The sequence below is a fragment of the Schistocerca americana genome, chromosome 4 (genome assembly GCF_021461395.2).
Source record: "Schistocerca americana isolate TAMUIC-IGC-003095 chromosome 4, iqSchAmer2.1, whole genome shotgun sequence".
Lineage (NCBI taxonomy): Eukaryota > Metazoa > Arthropoda > Insecta > Orthoptera > Acrididae > Schistocerca > Schistocerca americana.
In genome coordinates, this window is record NC_060122.1 from 203,647,332 (window position 1) to 203,671,349 (window position 24,018).

The following is a 24,018-nucleotide window of genomic DNA, read 5'->3' on the forward strand; positions in this document are numbered from 1 at the left end:
GGCCGTACACCACTGGTGATCGTCGAGGGGACACTGAATAGTGCACGGTACATCCAAAGCGTCATCGAACCCATCGTTCTACCATTCCTAGACCGCCAAGGGAACTTGCTGTTCCAACAGGACAATGCACGTCCGCATGTATCCCGTGCCACCCAACGTGCTCTAGAAGGTGTAAGTCAACTACCCTGGCCAGCAAGATCTCCGGATCTGTCCCCCAATGAGCATGTTTGGGACTGGTTGAAGCGTCGTCTCACGCGGTCTGCACGTCCAGCACGAACGCTGGTCCAACTGAGGCTCCAGGTGGAGATGGCATGGCAAGCCGTTCCACAGGACTACATCCAGCATCTCTACGATCGTCTCCATGGGAGAATAGCAGCCTGCATTGCTGCGGAAGGTGGATATACACTGTAGTAGTGCCGACATTGTGCATGCTCTGTTGCCTGTGTCTATGTGCCTGTGGTTCTGTCAGTGTGATCATGTGATGTATCCGACCCCAGGAATGTGTCAATAAAGTTTCCCCTTCCTGGGACAATGAATTCACGGTGTTCTTATTTCAATTTCCAGGAGTGTAGTATCAAATTCTGGTCCTATACTATTCCCTTACGGATCGAAACCTTCCTTCCTGCGACTTGTTTATCGTTTTGACACAAAATAAGATAATTAAATATGACTTGTTAAACGCTGAATTTAGTAGTTCGTTCACTCAAAATGAGCTATTTATGGTCTAAAAAGAAAGAAAGTACTTGCAATTTTGAAATCTGCACTACGTTCTAAATTGAATATACTGAGGAATCAAAAAAAGAGAATGGCCAGGTATGAGTAGGGCGCAAGCTCAGACGATTCTGCACGAACTTAATTATGTATATAGACACTTCGTGCGTCTCGGGAATCGAGAATCTCTACGATTTTTGTCTGTTGTGGTGTGAGGGTAGCGTCTTTGATTCATAATCAAAACGTCTTCGGTCCCGAAAGCCATCGCTGCTTAAATTTTGATTAATAATCGGCATTGGCGGCCGATGACTTTAGACATAAGAAGTCGACCCTCAATCTGCCAACGGCCTTGTCGAAGAGGGCGGAGGAGCGGACAGAGGTTCAGCGAACTCTTGTCCTATGGGTGAGAAACTGCCCCTAAATGCGGAAGAAGCAGCTATGATCAACGGCATGAGGATGCAGAAAGCTATGGAGATCACTGCATGAAAGACACGTTGCGTGTACCCACAGTACATGTGGCCCGTAATTGAAGTGTCATGATGATCTCTCCATTGGCAAAAGATCAAAAGATGTCGGAATAGTCCCCCATTCGAATCTCCGAGAGAGGACTGCCAAGGGGGAGGTTACCATGAGAAAAGGATTGAATAATCAACGGAAGGATAACGTTCTACGAGTCGGGGCGTGGAAAGTCAGAAGCTTGAACGCGGTAAGGAAAGTAGAAAATCTGGAGAGGGAATGCAAAGGCTCAATCTAGATATAGTAGGAGTTAGTGAAGTGAAGTTTAAAGAAGACAAGGACTTCTGATCAGATAAGTATAGGGTAATATCAATAGCTTGCCGCCGTGGCCGAGCGGTTCTAGGCGCTTCAGTTTGGAACCGCGCTGCTGCTACGGTCGCAGGTTGAAATCCTGCGTCGGACATGGATGTTTGCGATGTCCTTAGGTTAATTAGGTTTAAGTAGTTCTAAGTCTATGGGACTGATGACCTCAGATGTTACGTCCCATAGTACTTAGAGCCATTTGAACCATTTTAATATCAATAGCAGCTGATAATGGTATTACGGAGAAAGGATTCGAATGAATAGGAAGCTAAGGCAGTGATAGGGTTGTTCTTATCAGAATCGACAGCAAACCAACACAGACAACGATAGTTGAAGTCTGCATGTCGACGTCGCAAGTTGAAGGTGGAGATAGAGGAAATGTGTGAGGTTATTGAAAGGGTAATACAGTATGTAAAGGGATATGGAAATCTAATAGTCATGGGGGACTGGAATGCAGTTGCAGGGGAACGAGAACAGGAAGAGGTTACTGGAGAATACGGACTTGGGACACGGAATGAGAGAGGGTAAAGACTAATTGAGTTCTGTGATAAATTTCAGCTAATAAGCGAAAACTCTGTTCAAGAATCACAAGAGGAGGAGTTATACTTGGATAAGGCCGGGTGATACGGGAAGATTTCAGTTAGATTACATCACGGTCAGACAGATTCCGAAATCAGATACTGGATTGTAAGGCGTACAAAGGAGCACACACTCGGATCACAATATAGTAGTGATGAAGAATAGGCTGAAGTTCAAGACATTAGTCAGGAAGAATCAATACGCAAAGAAGTGGGATACGGAAGTACTAAGGAATGACGAGATACGTTTGAAGTTCTCTAAGGCTATAGATACAGCAATAAGGAACAGCTCAGTAGGCAGTACAGTTGAAGAGGAATGAACATCTCTAAGAAGGGCCATCACAGAAGTTGGGAAGGAAAACATAGGTACAAAGAAGGTAGCTGCGAAGAAACCATGGATAACAGAAGGAACACTTCAACTGATCGATGAAAGGAGGAAGTACAAAAATTCTCCGGGGAACTCAGGAATAGAGAAATAAAAGTCGCTGAGGAATGAAATAAATAGGGAAGCTAAGACGCAATGGCTGCAGGAGAAAGATCAAGACATCGAAAAAGAAATGATTGTCGGAAGACCACAATCAGCGTACAGGAAAGCCAGAACGACTATCGGTGACATTAAAAGCAACGGAAATTCCTCTGTTAAATGCAAAGGAGAAAGCGGGCAGATGGAAAGAATATATTGAAAGCCTCTGAGTGGAAATTTGATGTGATAGAAGAAGAAACAGGAGTCGATTTACAAGAGACAGGGGATCCAATATTAGAATCAGAATTCAGAAGAGCTTTGGAGGACTGAATATCAAATAAGGCTGAAGAGAGATGTAACATTCCATCAGAATTTCTAAAATCATTGGGGGAAGTGGCAACAAAACTACTATTCACGTTGATGTGTAGAATATATGAGTCTGGCGCCATACTTGAGGAAAAGCATCATCCACACAATTACGAAGACGGCAAGAGCTGACAAGTGCGAGAATTACCACACAATCGGCGTAACAGTTCATGCATCCTAGTTGTTTACAAGAAAAATATACAGAAGAATGGAAAGAAAATTGAGGATGCGCTAGATGACGATCAGTTTGGCTTTAGGAAAGGTAAAGGCACGAGGAAGGCACTTCTGACATTGTGGATAATAATGGAAGCAAGACTAAAGAAAAATCAAGACACGTTCTTAAGATTTGTCGACCTGGAATAAGAGTTCGACAATGTAAAACGGTGCAAGATGTTCGAAATTCTGAGAAAAGTAGGAGTGAAATATAGGGAGGGACGGGCCATCTACAGTATGTACAAGAGCCAAGAGGGAATAATAAGAATGGACGACCAAGAACGAGATGCTCGTATTAAAAAGAGTGTAAGAGAAGGACTTTCACCCCTACTGTTCAATCTGTACATCGGCGAAACAATGATGGAAATAAAAGAAAGGTTGAGGAGTGGAATTAAAATTCAAGGTGAAAGCACACGAGTGATACGATTCGCTGATGACATTACTATCCTGAGTGAAAATGAAGAAGAATTACATGATCTGCTGAACGGAATGAACAGTGTAGTGAGTACAGACTGGATTGAGAGTAAATCGAAGAAGGACGAAGGTAATGAGAAGTAGAAATGAGAACAGCGAGAAAATTAACATCAGGCCTGATGGTCACGAAGTAGATTAAGTTAAAGAATTCTGATTCCTAAGCAGTAAAATAACCAACGATGAACGGAGCAAGAAGTACATCAAAAGCAGACTAGCAATGGCAAAAATGGCATTCATAGCCAAGCGAAGTCTACTAACATCAAATATCGGCCTTAATTTGAGTAGGAAATTTGTGAGAATGTACGTCTGGAGTACAGCATTGTATGGTAGTGAAACAGACTGTGGGAAAGGCGGAACAGAAGAAAATCGATGTATTTGAGATGTGGTGGTACAGACAAATGTTGAAAATTAGGTGGACTGATAAGGTAAGGAATGAGAAGGCTCTGCGCAGAATCAGAGAGCAAAGGAAAATGTGGAAAACACTGATAAGGAGAAGGGAAAGAATGATAGGACATCTGTTAAGACATGTGAGAATGACAGTAGAGGGAGATAGAGATTGGAATACATCCAGCAGCTAATGGAGGACGTAGGTTGCGAGTGCTATTCTGAGATGAAGAGGTTAGCATAGGAGAGGAATTCGTGGGGGGCCACATCAAACCGTTCAGGAGACTGACGACCAAAAAAATAAAATATGGACATTGATACTGGTAAGATAGTCACAGAAATTCGGGCACTTTAGAGAATGTTTTAATTTTAAGTTGAAAATCGGATAGAAAATGATAGAAATTTACGTTTCTCATGTGAATTCTAAATTTTTCTAGTTTTTCCTTTACTTGTACTGTGAAATCTTGTTTCTTGCTGAATTTTGTGAATCCAGTTCAATAAGGTGTACCATGTTTTGATGAGTGAGCCTGGAAGTATGAACACTGTTTATATTGTTCTGTCGATTCTTTGATTGCTCTGAGAGGAGGCTCATGAGACTAGAACACATGAAATTTTAGTTACATTATTACATAAATGAATAAAAGATTTACTACATTTGACAGACTTCTTTGCCACTATTCTTTTGAGGTATAATGTTCAACATTAGTAACACCAAAAGTCCACGTGAAACTTTACCGACTAGTTGGTCCTATATTATGATGCTGACTGCTGTAGCGAACTAAGGATGAACTCTTGCGTACTTGACACTATGCAAAACTCCGTGTGAGGGCGCTGCTTATTGCTGAGACTGAGGTGTGGTCTTCTGGAGCACCTCCCATACGGCGCTGCAGCTTGCAGCAAGCCCTTGCGAATGTTTGTAGTACCGATTCACGTCACCGACTTCGGTGTGGCAAGGCGATCTCTAGACGAAACGACAAAAATATGTTACGTAAATGACAGTATCTTATGGCTGCATTGTCTCAGAAGGTTAACTTCTGTACACTATCGAGGGGCCATAGACCAAGTAAGTGGTCTAAATTTCAACTTGATACAACCTGTTCATGAGAAAAAGGCGTCTTAACAGAAGGACAGAAAGGCATTCAGATAAAAAATGAATATTGTGATAAAGCCAAAAATTAAAATTTTCGGATTTTTCCATTTACTTGTACAGTGAAGCCTTTCTTCTTGCTTGTTGTCATGATTCTAGACCAACCTATAGCTTCCGGTAACTGAGTTTGCGAGTATCAAAATGTGTTGCTGTTGTGGTCCTCAGTCCAGAGACAGGTTTGATGCAGCCCTCTATGCTACTATACCCTGCACAAGCTGCTTCATCTCCAAGTAACTATTGCAACCTACATCCTTCTGAATCTGCTTAGTGTACTCATCTCTTGGGCTCCCTGTTCGATTTTTATCCCAAACGCTGCCTTCCAATGCTAAATTGGTAATCCATTGGTGACTCAGAATATTTCCAACCATCTGATCCCTTATTTTAGTCAAGTCGTGCCACAAATTCCTCTTCTCGATTCTATTCAGTACCTCCTCACTAGTTACGTGATCTACCCATCTAATCTTCAGCTTTCTTCTGTAAACCACATTTCGGAAACTTCTATTCTCTTCTTGTCTAAACTAGTTATCGTCCATTATTCACTTCCGTACATGGCTACACTCCTTAAAAATGCTTTCAGGAACGTCTTTGACAAATCTGTACTCGATGTTAACAAATTTCTCTTCTTCAGAAACACCGTCCATTGCCAGTCTACATTTAATATCCTCTCTGCTTCGACCATCATAAGTTATTTTGCTCCCCAAATAGCAAAACTTATCTACTATTTTAAGTGTCATTTCCTAATCTTATTCCCTCAGAATTACCTGATTTAATATGACTATATTCCATTATTCTCGTTCTGCTTTCGTTGTCTTTCATCTTATATCTTCCTTTCAAGACACTGTCTATTCCCTTCAACTGCATTTCCAGGCCATTTGCTGCGTGACAGGATTACAATGTCATCAGCAAACCACAAAGTTTTTATTTCTTCATACATTTTAATTCCTACTCCAATTTTTTTCTTTTGTTTCCTTTACTGCTTCTCAATATACAGATTGAATAACATCGGGGATAGGCTACAGCCCTGTCTCACTCCCTTCCCAACCACTGCTTCTCTTTCACGCCCCTCGACTCTAGTAACTGCCATCTGGTTTCTGTACAAATTGTAAATAGCCTTTCGGTCCCTGTTTTTGACCCCCAGTCACCTTCAGAAAGTATTCCAGCCAACATTGTCAAAAGCTTTATCTAAGTCTACAAATGCTAGAAACGTAGGTTTGCCTTTCCTTAATCTAGCTTCTAAGATAAGTCGTAGGGTCAGTATTGCCTCACGTGTTCAGACATTTCTACGGAATCCAAAGGGATACTGCTCGAGGTCGGCTTCTACCAGTTTTTCCATCCGTCTGTAAAGAATTCGTGGTAGTATTTTGCAGCCATGACTTACTAAACTGATGGGTCGATATATTTCCTACCTGTCAACACCTGATTTTTTGGGATTGGAATTATATTCTTCTTGAAGTCTGTGGGTATTTCGCTTGTCTCATACGTCTTGCTCACCAGATGGTAGTGTTTTGTCAGTGCTGCCCCTCCAAAGGCTATCAGTAGTTCTAATGGAATGTTGTCTACTCCTGAGGCTTTGTTTCAGTGCTCTGCCAAATTCTTCATGCAATATCCCGTTTCATCTTCCTCTTCGTCCTCTGCCATTTCCATAATATCACCGTCAAGTACAAACAAACAAACAAACACACACACACATACACACACACACACACACACGCCCGAGGGAGGACTCTAACCTCCGCCGGGACCAGCCGGAGCTCTTGTATGAATATCAAGTGGCCATCTCTTCCCTAAAGGTGTCTAATTTCCCCATAGGCGGTATCTATCTTACCGCTAGTGATATATGCCTCTACATCCTTACATTTGGCCATCCATGCTTCGCCATTTTGCCCTTCCCGTCGATCCAATTTTTGAGACGTTTGTATTCCTTTTTGCCTACTTCATTTATTGCATTTTTAAATTTTATTCTTTGATCAATTATGTTCATTATCTCTTCTGTTACCCAAGGATTACTAATAGCCCTCGTCTTTTTACGTATTTGATCCTTTACTATTTCATACCTCAGAATTACCCATTCTTCTACTACTGCATTTCTTTCCCCCATTATTGTCAATCGTTCCCTAAAGGTCTCTCAAACTCTTTACAACCTCTGGTTCTTTCAATTTATCCACATCCCATCTCCTTAAATTCCCATCTTTTCGCAGTTTCTTCAGTTTTAATCTACAGTTCATAATAGATTATGGTCAGTGTCCACATGTGGCCTTGGAAATGTCTTACAATTTAAAACCTAGTTCCTAAATCTCTGTATTGCCATTATATAATTTATCTGAAACCTTCCAGTGTCTCCAGGCCTCTTCTACGTGTATAACCTTTCATGATTTTCAATCCACGCTTTAATTACTCTGTGCAAATTTCTACCAGACGGCTTCCTCTTTCATTCCTTACCCCCATCCCATATTTACCTGCAACTTTTCCTTCTCTTTCTTTTCCTACTATCTAATTTCAGTCCACAATGACTAATTTTTGTCTCTCTTCACTGTTTCAATGTCTTATCATACATTTCTTCAGTCTGTTCGTTGTCTGCGGAGCCAATTGGCACATAAACTTGTACTACTGTGGTAGGCGTGGGCTTTGTTTCTATCTACAATAATGTGCTCACTATGCTGTTCGTAGTAGCCTACCCGCGCTCCTGCTTTTTTATTCATTACTAAACCTACTCCTGCATTACACCTGTTTGATTTTGTATTTATAACCCTGTATACTCCTGACGAGACGTCTTGTTCCCCTGCGACCGAACTTCACTAATTTCCACTGTATCTAAATTTAACCTATCCACTTCCCTTTTTAAATTTCCATATACACTCCTGTAAATGGAAAAAAGAACACATTGACACCGGTGTGTCAGACCCACCATACCTGCTCCGGACACTGCGAGAGGGCTGTACAAGCAATGACCACACGCACGGCACAGCGGACACACCAGATCCGCGGTGTTGGCCGTCGAATGGCGCTAGCTGCGCAGCATTTGTGCACCGCCGCCGTCAGTGTCAGCCAGTTTGCCGTGGCATACGGAGCTCCATCGCAGTCTTTAACACTGGTAGCATGCCGCGACAGCGTGGACGTGAACCGTATGTGCAGTTGACGGACTTTGAGCGAGGGCGTATAGTGGGCATGCGGGAGGCCGGGTGGACGTACCGCCGAATTGCTCAACACGTGGGGCGTGAGGTCTCCGCAGTACATCGATGTTGTCGCCAGTGGTCGGCGGAAGGTGCACGTGCCCGTCGACCTGGGACCGGACCGCAGCGACGCACGGATGCACGCCAAGACCGTAGGATCCTACGCAGAGCCGTAGGGGACCGCACAGCCACTTCCCAGCAAATTAGGGACACTGTTTCTCCTGGGGTATCGGCGAGGACCATTCGCAACCGTCTCCATGAAGCTGGGCTACGGTCCCGCACACCGTTAGGCCGTCTTCCGCTCACGCCCCAACATCGTGCAGCCCGCCTCCAGTGGTGTCGCGACAGGCGTGAATGGAGGGACGAATGGAGACGTGTCGTCTTCAGCGATGAGAGTCGCTTCTGCCTTGGTGCCAATGATGGTCGTATGCGTGTTTGGCGCCGTGCAGGTGAGCGCCACAATCAGGACTGCATACGACCGAGTCACACAGGGCCAACACCCGGCATCATGGTGTGGGGAGCGATCTCCTACACTGGCCGTACACCACTGGTGATCGTCGAGGGGACACTGAATAGTGCACGGTACATCCAAACCGTCATCGAACCCATCGTTCTACCATTCCTAGACCGGCAAGGGAACTTGCTGTTCCAACAGGACAATGCACGTCCGCATGTATCCCGTGCCACCCAACGTGCTCTAGAAGGTGTAAGTCAACTACCCTGGCCAGCAAGATCTCCGGATCTGTCCCCCATTGAGCATGTTTGGGACTGGATGAAGCGTCGTCTCACGCGGTCTGCACGTCCAGCACGAACGCTGGTCCAACTGAGGCGCCAGGTGGAAATGGCATGGCAAGCCGTTCCACAGGACTACATCCAGCAACTCTACGATCGTCTCCATGGGAGAATAGCAGCCTGCATTGCTGCGAAAGGTGGATATACACTGTACTAGTGCCGACATTGTGCATGCTCTGTTGCCTGTGTCTATGTGCCTGTGGTTCTGTCAGTGTGATCATGTGATGTATCTGACCCCAGGAATGTGTCAATAAAGTTTCCCCTTCCTGGGACAATGAATTCACGGTGTTCTTATTTCAATTTCCAGGAGTGTATATATATATACATATGTATATATATATATAGTGTGACTAGGGCCTCCCGTCGGGTAGACCGTTCGCTGGGTGCAAGCTCTTCGATTTGACGCCACTTCGGTGACTTGCGCGTCGATGGGAATGAAATGATAATTAAGACAACACAACACCCAGTCCCTGAGCGGAGAAAATTATATATAACATTCCAAAATGTGTGACAAACGGTTGTATCTTTTAGCTTTCATACAGCACAAAGCAACCACAGACTGTAGTAAAAGATATAAATTGAAACTTCATTTGTCTTACCGTTCCTGAGAGAATGGGATCTTAACTGACGGACAATATGTGACAAAAATTTTTTGTGTGTGATATAATTACAGATCAATATGTTTCAGATTTTTTCCTGTAATTGTACTGTTAAACCTAATTACTATCAGCTGCATGATTCTAGGTCTACGACATGCACCCTATAGATTTTGATGAGAGAGTGCGAGTATCAAAGTGTGTGATGTAAATGACCGTATCTGTTGATCGAGCTGCTTTATAGATTTTAATTTTTGCACCACCAAGGGATAGTGAGTGACAAATTACGACTTCATACGTCTACCCGTTCCTAATAAAATTTGTTTTTAACAGACGGACAGAGAGACAGGCAGACAGATGGACAACAAACGTGATCCTATAAGGGCTGCATTTTAACCGATATATGCACGGAACCCAAATTACAAAAGGTTTCTACTTTTTCTGTTGACAGTAAAAATGTAATGAGTAACGATGGTGTCGTGTCACCGTTAAATTGCGATAAGTGCTTACCTTGGTGTTGGCCGAGGGAACCAGCATGCCGAGTGGTTAATATCCCGAGCAGCGCGCCGTTCGTCACGCCTCCCACGCTGTAGCCCAGCTGTGGACACAAAGAGAAACGGCGCGCTGTTGTCACAAGATTAGTTGTAATAGGCAGTTAGCGGAGTAACGGCGGCAGCGCACACACTGGTAGCCTGGCGCGGCCTACTGATGGGCGTGTGGGAGTCCGCTCCTGGCACTCTGAAGGCTCTGGGCCCAGCTGGGATAGTTCAGCTAGTGGACCACTGCCAGGACAAGGCAAAGCTAAAGTCTCGAGTCCCTGCACTGGAGGCATGTTTTAAACAGCTAAAAAACACCTCGTACAACTTTATGTTTGCAATGTCGATCGTACACGTTTCTTATCAATTTGTAAATTGTATTGATACATTTTCATTCCATTATTTAATGTTGCTTGCGCTAACCCTTGCTGAACGCTCGAGAGCCCCTATTTGGAAAAAAAAAATAAAAAAAATGAGGCCTGCTATACGTCAGTTTTATCGAATACTTGAGTATTGCTCTCCTGCTGGTAGCGTGGTAGCTTTATATTTACTTCAATAAATCGGTATTTTACAAAGAAAATAGTTGGCTACTGTAACAACAGAGACGTGTTTGCAATTAACTACCTCTTGTCACACAGCTCTACAATCAACAGTCCCATCTGGCGAGTAGCTAACAGGAATTTCCAATCTTCCAGTAAGGATAGATACACTGTGGAAGAAGTTCCTAATAATGTACTTTCTTAATTGGTGGGTATTCAAAATTTTCTTGGTATCGACGGGAGATGCAAAACAGCAAATTTTGGTGGCCGATGGACGAATGTGTGACGCTGCACAACAATTTCACCAAGCAGTCGGCAATAATGGTTAACAGGGGACATGTCGATACCAGGACGCCGTCTTCGCAAATATCATTCCGTATACTCAGTTGGACAGTAACTATGCCTCCGAGAGAGGTGCGTGGACAATGTACGCAGATTTCATCATTCGAGAGAGAACGTGCTGTTGTGCTCAAGAAAGCTGGTTGGAGTAATCGGCGAATCGCTCCACATTTGAATAGTAGGTATGCTACTACTCGACGGTGATGGCAGGAGTTTTTGAGCCATGGCCGAACATAGTATGCACAAGAGAGGAAGCGGTCGATCTAGACGGATGACGATACATATGGACCGGGCAATCATCAGAGAGGCACTCAGAAGCCACGGATTCCTCATTATCATCGATACGACGTGCTACCGGTGCTGCAGTTAACCCCAAGGACCGTAAGTAGGTGGCTCTCAGAAAGGGAGCTGAGCTCACGGCGCCTCATGCGGTGGCTGCCATTGACCTCTGTACGCTGACAAGCCCATGTGCAGTGGTGTCGGCCCATTCTGCCTGGAACCTCACTGATTGGAGTGATGAGACACATTTCACGTCCCGGTGACCAGTTGTTTCTGGAAATGCGCCGGACAGCAGTGGGATACAAAGCAAACTGTCGCCCATCACGTGGCCTGAGAACCTCCAATGATGCTCTGGAGTGCCTTTCCGTTTCATTGATTGACCCCTTAAGTTGTCATTCCCGGCACGCTTCAAGCACAGGGGTATGTCAACAATATTTTACGCTCCGTTTTGTTGCCCTTCATGGAAAGCCATATTGGGCTTGGAACTTCCTGGCAGATTAAAACTGTGTGTACGACCGAGACTCGAACTCGGGACCTTTGCCTTTCGCGGGCAAGTGCTCTACCAACTGAGCTACCGAAGCACGACTCACGCCCGGTACTCACAGCTTTACTTCTGCCAGTACCTCGTCTCCTACCTTCCAAACTTTGCAGAAGCTCTCCTGCGAAACTCCGCCACAGGGTGAAAGTCTCATTCTGGAAACATCCCCCAGGCTGTGGCTAAGCCATGTCTCCGCAATATCCTTTCATTCAGGAGTGCTAGTTCTGCATGGTTCGCAAGAGAGCTTCTGTAAAGTTTGGAAGGTAGGAGACGAGGTACTGGCCGAAGTAAAGCTGTGGAGACGGGGCGTGAGACGTGCTTGAGTAGCTCAGTTGGTAGAGCACTTGCCCGTGAAAGGCATAGGTCCCGATTTAGAGTCTCGGTCCGGCACACAGTTTTAATCTCCCAGGAAGTTTCATATCAGCGCACACTCCGCTGCAGGGTGAAAATCTCATTCTGGAAGCATATTGGGCTTACATTTCAGCAAATCAGTGCCCACCCGCACATGGTGAGCGTTTCTACGACTTAGCTTCGTGCTGGAGCATAAACGGCAGCGCCCTCCAATGATCTCGGGATTTTGGCAATCTAGCGCACCAATTGGACAGAATTTAGCACGATTTCCCTCAAGAGGACATCCGACACCCTTGTCAGTGCCAAGCCGAATATGGGCCAGAAGTGGAAGAACGCGTTATTGACTTGTTAAGCTCTGTCTCGTGGATAATGCCCGCAGCTCGTGGTCTCGCGGTCGCGTTCTCTCTTCCCGAGCGCGAGGTCCCAGGTTTGATTCCCGGCGAGGTCAGGGATTTTCACCTGCCTCTAGATGCCTGAGTGTCTGTTGTCCTCATCATTTCATCACCATCTATGCAAGTAGCGAGATTGGACTGAGCAACGGGTGGGTATTTGTACGGACGCTGATAACCGCGCAGTTGACCAACCAAACATCATCTGTTGGATAAATCATCCATCATCAGCAAAATTTGGATGTGCAAGTAACATTGACATGTGACATGTCACTTCCGAGTGACGTAGCTCAACGAAACTTGGACCACATGTTGAACGAGCTGCTCCAGCGTAGCTCAGAACTAACTGAAACAAATATATGTTTTCATTTCTTGGTTAAGAGTGTGATCACTACGGACGGCGATCTATGCTCTAAAACGTGCTTCCATGCTGTACATAAAATTGGTATGTTCTTGTGGTAGGGCTTTCCATTCTACCACCAGCGAGGCTGACAGCTGATGGAGGGTCTTTGTTGCATGTGGACATGCTGCAATATGGCACTCCAATGCATTCCACACCCATTTCAAACGACTTAATCACGGGAAAATTGTGCTACTGAGCAATGTTTATTACAAGAGAAACAGATGTGAGGGTGAGGAATTCGCCTCAGAAAGTGCTCCGCTGAACGGATGATCTCTAACACTTCAGAACATTTATAAGAAATTTCATGTCATTTATCTGTGTAGACGATTTACTCGATTTTATCAGTTCAAATATTCCGTAAATTTTGTCATAACATAGTTCTCCAGGAACATTTAACTAAAATTATCTTTCGAATTATTTATTTCGTATTATAGCAATTTTTTGATACATGAACAGATGTAAGAAAATGTTTCCTTAACTAATGTTTGTCGGCTGCATCGGGTTGGCAATGCAGAGCTAGAAATCAGGGAAACAACCAATGAAATACCTTGGATGGGCTTCAAACCAATGTTCAAATGGAACAAGTAATGTTTGATTATCCCATACTGAAAGAATGAAATGACTATAAACACAAATTAATCTTGTATATCTTGTTAAATTCAGTGACATTTTCTATAGCTCCAAGCCTAATGAACAATTGATTTCAACAGTGAAAAGCGCACAATATTTTAATATTAAATTATGTTAGATTTCACGTTTTATTTTACAATTACAATAATGACAGACACATTTTCATCACTTTAGGTCCTGTCAATTGCAGTAATGAATAATATTAATAAAAAACCTAACTTTAAACGTTACATTTAGAACAGGAACTGTACTCATATTGAAGATATATCAGTCTTTCGTAGATGCTGCCTCTTCACTCATTTTCAGGAATTCTGAATTTAACAATTGCACTACATTTAATTGGTAGAATTACATTTTTTACAAAAGAAATGCACGTCACATACTACATCCAATCTGTCCTGCACTTCACTTGATGCAAACCGTCCTGTGGCTACATTCTTGCGTCAGATGTTTCTGAAGTTCTATTTCAAACACGTGTTCTGACGTAACTGAAATACTAGGTGGCTGTTACTGCTCCGGCGGTTCTGATATACACGAAGAAATGAGAAACCATGAATTTTAAGAAGATGTTCTGATGTTTTGGTAAGAGAGAAATCTTTACGCGAAACTGTACCTGTTTGGTGTGATCATAAAAGTACCGAATGTACTGTAAAAGTATACTCTATTAAAAAAGGAGACACTACCAGAATAAATTTGTTAGAAAAATGAAACGACGGCACCTCAGTTTTCTCATCTCGTAAAGATACGATTTTACGTATACAGACTGAACCAGCGTGTGAAAATTTGTACGAAGACCGGGAATCGAACCAGCTTACTAGACAGGGGCGCTAGCCTCTAAGCCACGTTGTCAAAGTGGTTCGCACAACTGCAGAGACTACACTTGCACGCTTCCCTCCTCTATCCATATTCTCACTGCCGCCTCAGTCTACTCTAAATTCCCCTTCACACACGAACAGAACTGCCGAACCTCTACATGTTCTGGAATAGCTCCTCACCATTGAACATAAATGACGGATCCAGCCTGAATCCCACGTGTAGGTACTTACATGAATTTTCAATTGCCACTTCAGTCTGTTTACATAAAATTTGTTAGAGGATTAAACGAACAGAAGCTCAAAGACTGTATCAGACTAGACTAAAGATCCAGTTGATTACATAAACCTTTCAGATTTTTTTCTGCTGAAAGGTATTTGGTATCAGAATTATCGTTTTAACTTGGTAACTAATTTTAATCTCATTTCTCGTATTGTCCGATTGTTGCCGTTAGTACCCTACAACAAACGTCCGGAGTCCTTCAGAACTCTTGCGTATACGCTGTCTTAGAGATGGATGCTTACCTCCAGAATTGTTCCCAGCCTCTCGACAATGTAGACCATTCCTACGGTGATGATGCCCACAACCAGCACGATGGCCTGCATTATTAAGTTCACCAGCAGATCTGTCTTCCGTTTGGGCATCAGGGGCAGCAGGAAGTCCTCGTAGATAGTACCAGAAAGAGCGTTGAGAGTTCCAGACATGGAACTGAAATCAAGCGCTCATTGCTAAGATGGTTCAAATGGCTCTGAGCACTATGGGACTTAACGTCTGAGGTCATTAGTCCCCTAGAACTTAGAACTACTTAAACCTAACTAACCTAAGGACATCACACACATCCAAGCCCGAGGCAGGATTCGAACCTGCGACCGTAGCGATCGCGCGGTTCTAGACTGTAGCGCCTAGAACCTCTCGGCCACTCCGGCCGGCATTGCTAAGATGTGTAAGACGAATTATTAGTGATACAGAATAAATATACTCAAACACCAAGCAAATTTTCACATCTGGACACTGATATTAATGTAGTAAGTTCAGGATGATTTCGTGATGTTACAAACTTTCAGGAATAGTGAAACAAAGCTTAATATGTCAGTTTGAGGTAGGGATCCTAGGCCGAAAACAAGCTATCCTAAATATATGACCGAAAAACTTTCTGATGTCTGACAGTGGAGTACAAGTATCGATGCTGCTGTTAAGATTATAGGGCAGGCAACTTTCAGAGGTGGTAGTATGGACCAAACTTGAAAAAAAAAGGCCAGTAAACATGAGCACTCCTTCATCACAGTGGTTCATCGCAATTAAATTTTCCTTGGAGACGTGTACATCTCCATAGATACAGTGGTGATGACTGTAGTAACAAGTGTACAGTAATAAAATCGACAAACTCTATTGAATTTTCTTATTCCTCACACTACATGTTTCGGAAGATACGTTCCAATTTCTCCTACAGTTAAATGAAGTGTTTACACTCCCATGAATACATTGCAAAGATGTGTAATCATGACAGTATCTTAGAACCAGTAGGTACGACAGTTTGTGACACTATTGTTTCCCGTTCAATCTGGAACGCAGTCTCGCAGCTGATAAAAGGGCACAAGTGATAAATTTTTACTCAACTTGATTAATCTATGTCAAATGAAATGTGTCGAATTAAACTGGCAACGGTTCCAGTTCCCTTCTTCGGTTAAAGAAGTCCAGAATGAAATTATGCATCTAGGTGGTCACATCCTAAAACATAGTTTAATTGCGCATCATTTGGAAAGAGATATTCTTTGTCGTACTATTGCTTGTTGAAGTTATTTTGTCCCATTGTCGGTTTGGCTCTTAGCATGAACGGCAATGTCTCAGTTGCACTGAAATCTGGGCTGTAACTGCGCCGTCAGAACTGCATGCTGGTATGCATCGAACATAAGCAACACTGAGGTCGATCGTACGTGTTCTGTAGGACTTTTCCGCTGCAGCGGCAGTACGCACCTGAGGGCAGCGCCGAATATGCCGGCGACGAAGAGGCCCGGCAGTCCGGGGACGTGGCCGGCCACCCGCATCACGTAGAACGGCAGCAGCTGGTCGGGACGAGACACCTCCTGCACCGCCGTGGCAGCCGAAGATATTGTAAACATCACATCGAAGACGTATTTCAGCTCACTATATTAATAAATTCTTTCAGCAACAAGATATACAATAAACTGCGACACATCATGGCACATTTATCAGGAATAAGTAAAAAAACGGAAATTTTTATTTCACTCACAGCAGTTGGATTTTGGACATCCATTTTGTAGCTTGTCAGTGCAGTGTGGACAAAACTGACATGACCCGGGAAATACTTCATGCACCTTTAGGTGGGCAGTCCAGCTAACAACATACACTACTGACTATTAAAATTGCTACGCCAAGAAGAAGGCAGATGATAAACGGGTATTCATTGGACATATACAGGGTGTTGCAAAAAGCTACGGCCAAACATTCAGGAAACATTCCTCACACACAAATAAAGAAAAGGTGTTATGTGGACATGTGCCCGGAAACGCTTAATTTCCTTGTTAGGGCTCATTTTAGTTTCGTCAGTATGTACTGTACTTCCTCGATTCACCGCCATGATTTCATACGGGATAATCTACCCGTGCTGCTAGAACATGTGCCTTTACACGTACGACACAACATGTGGTTCATGCACGATGGAGTTCCAGCACATTTCAGTCGAAGTGTTCGTACGCTTCTCAACAACAGATTCGGTGACCGATGGATTGGTAGAGGCGGACCAATTCAATGGCCTCCACTTTGAAAGCTCTTGTGTACGCAACCCCGGTACCAAATGTAGAGACTCTTCGTGCTGGTACTGTGGACGGCTGTGATACAATACGCCATTCTCCAGGGCTGCATCAGCGCATCAGGGATTCCATGCGACGGAGGGTGGATGCATGTAACGTCGCTAACGGAGGACATGTTGAACATTTCCTGTAACAAAGTGTTTGAGGTCACGCTGGTACGTTCTGTTAATGTGATTTGAAGAGAAGTAATAAAATGAGCTCTAATATGGAAAGTAAGCGTTTCCGGACACATGTCCACATAACATACTTTTTTTCTTTGTATGTGAGGAATGTTTCCTGAAAGTTTGGCCGTACCTTTTTGTAACACCCTGTATATTATACTAGAACTGACATGTGATTACAATTTCATGCAAATTGGCTGCATAGATCCTGAGAAATCAGTACGCAGTACAACCACCCCTGGCCGTAATAACGGACTTGATACGCCTGGACATGGAGTCAAACAGAGCTTGCATGGCGTGTACAGGGACATCTGCCCATGCAGCTTCAACAACGATACCACTGTTCATCAAGAGTAGTGACTGGCGTATTGTGACGAGCCAGTTGCACGGCCACCATTGGCCAGATGTTTTCAATTGGTGAGAGATCTGGAGAATGTGCTGGCCAGGGCAGCAGTCGAACATTTTCTGTATCCAGAAAGGCCCGTACAGGACCTGCAACATGGGGTCGTGCGTTATATTGCTGAAATGTAGGGTTTCACAGGGATCGAATGAAGGGTAGAGCCACGGGTCGTAACACATCTGGAATGTAACGTCCACTGTTCAAAGTGCCGTCAATGCGAACAAGAGGTGACCGAGACGTATAACGAATGGCACCTCATATCATCACGCGCGGGTGATACGCCAGTATGGCGATGACGAATACACGCTTCCAATGTGCGTTCACCACGATGTCGCCAAACACGGATGCGACCATCATGCTGTAAACAGAACCTCGATTCATCCGAAAAAATGAGGTTTTGCAAATGTCGTCGAACTGTTAGCGCAGATAGTTCTCCCGCAAACGTCCCCATCTCTTGACTCAGGGATCGAGACGTGGATGCACGATCCGTTACGGCCATGCGGATAAGATGCCTGTCATCTCGGCTCCTAGTGATACGAGGCCGTTGGGATCCAGCACGGCGTTCCGTATTACCCTCCTGAACCCACCGATTCCATGTTCTGCTAACAGTCATTGGATCTCGACCAACGCGAGCAGCAATGTCGCGATACGATAAACCGCACTCGCGATAGGCTACAATCCGACCTTTATCAAAGTCAGAAACTTGATGTTACGCATTTCTCCTCCTTACACGAGGCATCACAACAACGTTTCACCAGGCAACGCCGGTCAACTGCTGTTTGTGTATGAGAAATCGGTTGGAAACTTTCCTCATGTCACCACATTGTAGGTGTCGACACCGGCGCCAATTTTGTGTGAATGCTCTGAAAAGCTAATCACTTGCATATCATGCGTCTTCTTCCTGTCCGTTAACTTTCGCGGCTGTAGCACGTCATCTTCGTGGTGTAGCAGTTTTAATGGCCACAAGTGCATATTATGCTTGCCGATGACGTACAATGGATTCCCTTTCTTGAGAAGAATGATTTCTTTTCCGAGCCACTTCCACAGTGAGCTGACAAAAGACGTGGGACAGCGTTATGCTCATGTACAGCTGATCACAGTGTCGTGCACACATGGTATAAAAGAGCAGTGCGTTGGCGTAGCCGTCATTTATATACAAGTACTTCGCGTGTAAAGGTTTCCGACGTGATTATGGCAACACGACTGGAATTAAGACTTTCAACGTGGAATGGTAGTTGAAACAAGACGAACTGAAAATTCAGTTTCGGAAATCGTTAGGGAATTCAGTATTCCGAGACCCAGAGTGTCAAGAGTATGCCGACTATACTAAACTTCAGGTATTAGCTCTTACGATGGACAGCGCATTGACCGACGTCCTTGCATTAACGACAGAGCAGCGGCGTTTGCGTAGATTGTCAGTGCTAACAGACAAGCAACACTGCGCGAAATAACCGCAGAAGTCAATGTGGGACGTACGAAGAACGTATCCTTTAGCAAAGCGTGGCGAAACATGGCGTTAATGGGCTATATCAGCAGACAACCGACACAAGTTCCTTTGCTAACAGCACGACGTCACCTGCAGCGCCTCTCTTGTGCTTGTGACGCCAGTTGGACCTAGATGATTGTAAAACCGTGGCCTGGTGAGATCAGTCCGCATTTCAGTTAACATGAGCTGATGGTGGGTTTTAGGTGTGGTGGAGAACCCACGACGCCAAGTATCCAACTTAACAACAAACTGTGCAAGCTGGTGGTGGCTCAATAATGGTGTCTGTTTACATGGAATGGAATGGCTCCTTTTACCTAACTGAATCTATCATTAGCTGGAAACAGTTATTATCGTGTACTCTGGACCATCTGTAGCCAAACAACTGTGCAATTTCTATGGATGACAACGCGTCATGACACTCGGCCACAGTTGTTCGATATTGGCTTGAAGAACATAGAAACGATTTGGCCTCCCTGATCGCTGGACATGAATCCCATCGAACATTTATGGGACATAATCGAGAGCTGCACACAATCCTGCACTGGCAATTATGAATGGCTATAGCTGTAGAATGGGTCAATATTCCTACAGGGGATGTCCGATTTGTTGTGTCCATTCCTCATCGAGCTGCTGCACTAGTCCGGGGGAAGTAGGGCCGAGACAATACAAGGATGTATCCCATGACTTGTAATTTCAATGTATTTTGCTCACCCTGTATAGAACCAACTACTTCCGTTGTCGCCCTATAAGCGACCTCACTCCTTACCATCGGTGAGAGGATGACGATGTAAGCAAAAAGGGACTAGTTTAACATAGTTAGAGCCAAGACGTGTAGCTCAACATTCGAGTGCATTGTGTGGAGTGCATTGTGTGTTCCGACCAGCTGTTGTGGTGTGGGGTACATAATGTTCCAATGGCATCAAGATCTAAATCATTGTACAGAGTATACTCACTAGTCAGCTTTGTGTCTATACTCCTTCACAATGTCCGCCTTCTCAGGAATTCATTCGGCCCTAACTATTTTTACGGATGAAAATGCGCGACCGCATCGAAGTGTGCAGGGAGGTCTTAGAGCGAAAGGGTATTAAGCGAATTGACTGACCTGCCCGTCGTCTCGACTTAAATACCACCCAGCAGCTGTCGGCAGCGCTGATGGAGCGGTGGAACGCCGTAGCGTGGGAGCATGCTGCACAACATCTGCGGTGATTGAACACATTAAGAACCGTGTCCCGCCATTTGTAACGTCCTGGGGTACATCTTGAATCGCGATGCCATCAGCGTAATTATTGACAGAGTAAAAGTTCGCCTCATTGCCTATTTCTTACGGTTACCTCGTGTAATATACTATGACAGCCGACCCGGCTAGCTGTGGGTCTAATGCGCTGCCTCTCGAGCGGGAAGACTTGCCAGTCTTCGGCACGAATCCGCCCGGCGGTTTTGTCGAGGTCCGATGTGCCAGTCGGCCTGTGGATGGTTTTTAAGGCGGTTTTCCCTCTACCTTTGCGAAAGTGGGCTTTTTCCCCTTATTTCGCCTTATTTACACCGTGTCTGCGATTTCTGCGCAAAAACCGTTTCCACATACGTATACACCACGATTATTCTACCACGCAAACATTTAGGGTTACACTCGTCTCATATGATGCGGTTCCCGAGGGTGAGGAAGGGGGGGAGGGGTGTCCACTGGGGGCCGAACCACACAATAGCTCTAGGTTCGGTGTGAGGCATCGGTGGGTTGGGTGGACTGCTGGGGTCTGTTGTGGGTGGTTGTGGGTTGTTGTGAACCACTGAGAGCTGCGGTGGGTCTAAGCCTGTCCGTCGTTTCTAGGTCTCCAGTTCAATACATACAGATTATAGCACTTCATTCTACGTAGGGCCCAATTTTTATCGATCTATGTTATCTGGAGTGACATACCACGCGAAAGTTAGATTCGGCCACAAATTTTGCACACCAATGTAATTGCAGAAAAGCCAAGGTTGCAATATCCATTCACAAATATTAATTTTTGTATCACGTAGCAACGAGAAACCAGTGAGATAATATTCAGCATACCTTAATTGTAAAGACCTGCTCTAGTTGGGATTCATATTGAAAAGTGAAATTATGCATACATGTCTGTGCAGAAGTGAGAAGTGTTTCCTCTGGTAAAAGGTGAAAGAAACAATAAGTATCTATACACTTCAGCGAACGTATTAATATGCTTCTCACTCCTTTACTTAACGTCATAACTGTCGGAACAGGTTGGCCAAGTAGTCAGGAAAATGGCGCGAATAGCCAGGCTGTTTTGGAAAATAAGGAAAAAACATTTTAGAAATTATTTTAAGCAAAAAACCAAAAACTTGTAGCAAGATGATCACGTTTTACATCACTCAAGCAGTTCCAAGGTAATAAGTGTAACACTTATTCAATAATATACACTCAAAACTCATTTCTTTGATGTAGAGAGAGTCATTCCTGTCGCTCACAGCTGACGATATCCAGGTGATGGACAAACAAAAGATTACCGTGCCTAATACGGTGTAATAAACCAGATGGTAATTCAAAACAGCTTCCAGTCGTTTCACATTGCACGAATATAGTTTGTGGGTGGTTTTCAAAAGAATCGTATACCATTCTTCTCGCAAAATACTGGCTGGTTAATTGTAGCAAGTTCAGCTTAAAAAGATGGATAGCAATCGCGTGACCACCTCTCCAAAGTAGACCGCAAATGTTTAATATTAGTTAGATTTGGTAACTAATGGCAAGGTTAGGAGCGACAATTCACTCTCGTGCTCAGAAAAACAATCCAGGACCATGCGAATTGTGTGAATAGGAGACTGTTGTCTTGCAAGACGGAATAACCACTGGGGAAAGAACAATTGACCATGGGATGAACATGACCAGCCAATATCGTTACATAATCCTTGGCAGTAAATACGAACTTGCAGAGTATCGATGGCGGCCTTAGAAGACCACGGTATGGCTGCCCAAATCATCATCCAACCCCTCGCCATGTTTCACTCTTGGGACGTAAACTCAGCCGGAAGTTGGAAACTATATGAAGACTCACTCGATCAAATTACTTTCTTCCGTAGCCCCATAGTCCAGGTTTTCTGGTTTCGGCGCCATGTTTTCCTTTTACGGGCATTTGTACCAATTATGAGTTTTATTAATCCCGCAATCCTCTGCTTATGGAGTTCACTTCGTGTTGTTTTCGCGCTGACAGGTTCTTGAGTACGACAAAAATGGTTCAAATGGCTCTAAGCACTATGGGACTTAACATCTGTCATCAGTCCCCTAGACTTAGAACTACTTACACCTAACTAACCTAAGAACAGCACTCACATCCATGCTCGAGGCAGGATTCGAACCTGCGACCGTAGCAGCAGCGCGGTTCCAGACTAAAGCGCCTAGAACCGCTCGGCCACAGCGGCCGGCGTGAGTGCGACATTCGATTCTGCAGTGGCTTTTGAAGAACTCTTCAATGACCGCTTGTCACGATGACTCCGCGGTGTTTTAGAGGAAGATGGTTTTTCCACTTGCTCTGAATGCGGTGTAAGTCTTCGATAGAGTGCCTCTCGAAACACCAAAAACTTCCTCTACCACGGTTAAAGCAGCACCCTCCATCGAAAACCAGTTTCCCCATGTTAGATTTTAATTTAACTCTAACAGATTAAAGTGAAAGTATGTGTATTATTTTTTAGTTATACTGCTACTACTACAGCTGCTGCTGCTGTTGGCACTCCTGTTGCTGGAAATACCACTACAGTTATTGTTGAATTAATAACTGCTCCCAAACAAATGTTGAAGACAATATAGGCTAAAGAACATTTATAAATGTGTGGTGTTTCTGAAGACCTGCTTATGCATTCACGGTGTATGGGTAAACGTATTGAATTATACAAAAAACTTAAAAGGGTATCTCGTTCAGACTTGATAGGAGGAATGTCACAGTGTTAGTGAAAGAGTACTGGAAAGCAGTTTGAAATCAAACAAAAAATTATAAAAATTTTTTAAAAATGAAGACATTCAAGGGCCTCGGAGGCCCTGTATATGCATTCTAGGGTTAAAAGGATGTTGTGGTTCACACAATCAAATGCCTTTGACAAATCACAGAAAATACCTGCTGCTTGTAATTTGTTATATAATGAATTAAGTACATTTTCACTGTAGGTGTAAATAGCCTTCTCGTTATCAGAACCCTTCATAAATCCAAACTGTGTTCTTGATGATATGTTATTTGTGGTCAGATGGTTGAGAAGCTGCCTGTACATTACTTTTTCTAATTTTTTTAAGAATGCTGGCAAAAGTGAAATCGATTCACTTCTCTTGCTGACTCACCTTATAGTGGATGTGACACAGCGTTGTATACAATGGTTCTGTATTCAAAACGAGAGCTTGCCGACGTGGTGTTTACGTACGAAAAGTCAAATGGCAGCGGGCGGCCGACAGCGAGGTAGTATGAGGACGCCTAACGCCCGCTGATAACAACCACAGCATGCAGTGTTTCGACGTTTGTCTGAGACACGGTCGTTTCAGGAAGCAGGAAATCATGAAAGACGTACCAGAAACGCTCACACACTTGTCAAGTATATTTCACATATATTTAACATATTTCACACCTATTTGCACA

At 44.1% G+C, this 24,018-nt stretch overlaps 1 protein-coding gene across 1 annotated transcript in view; it reads right to left on the reverse strand.

Moving 5' to 3' along the window:
* The window catches only part of LOC124613349 (sodium-coupled monocarboxylate transporter 1-like), a 119,163-nt gene that overhangs the window by 22,213 nt on the left and 72,932 nt on the right, over window positions 1-24,018 (reverse strand). The window contains exons 7-8 of the mRNA XM_047142045.1: window positions 16,505-16,614; window positions 15,055-15,238 (exon numbers count right to left, since the gene is read on the reverse strand). Coding sequence (XP_046998001.1) covers window positions 15,055-15,238; window positions 16,505-16,614 — 294 coding nt within the window. The remainder of the gene's footprint in view (window positions 1-15,054; window positions 15,239-16,504; window positions 16,615-24,018) is intronic.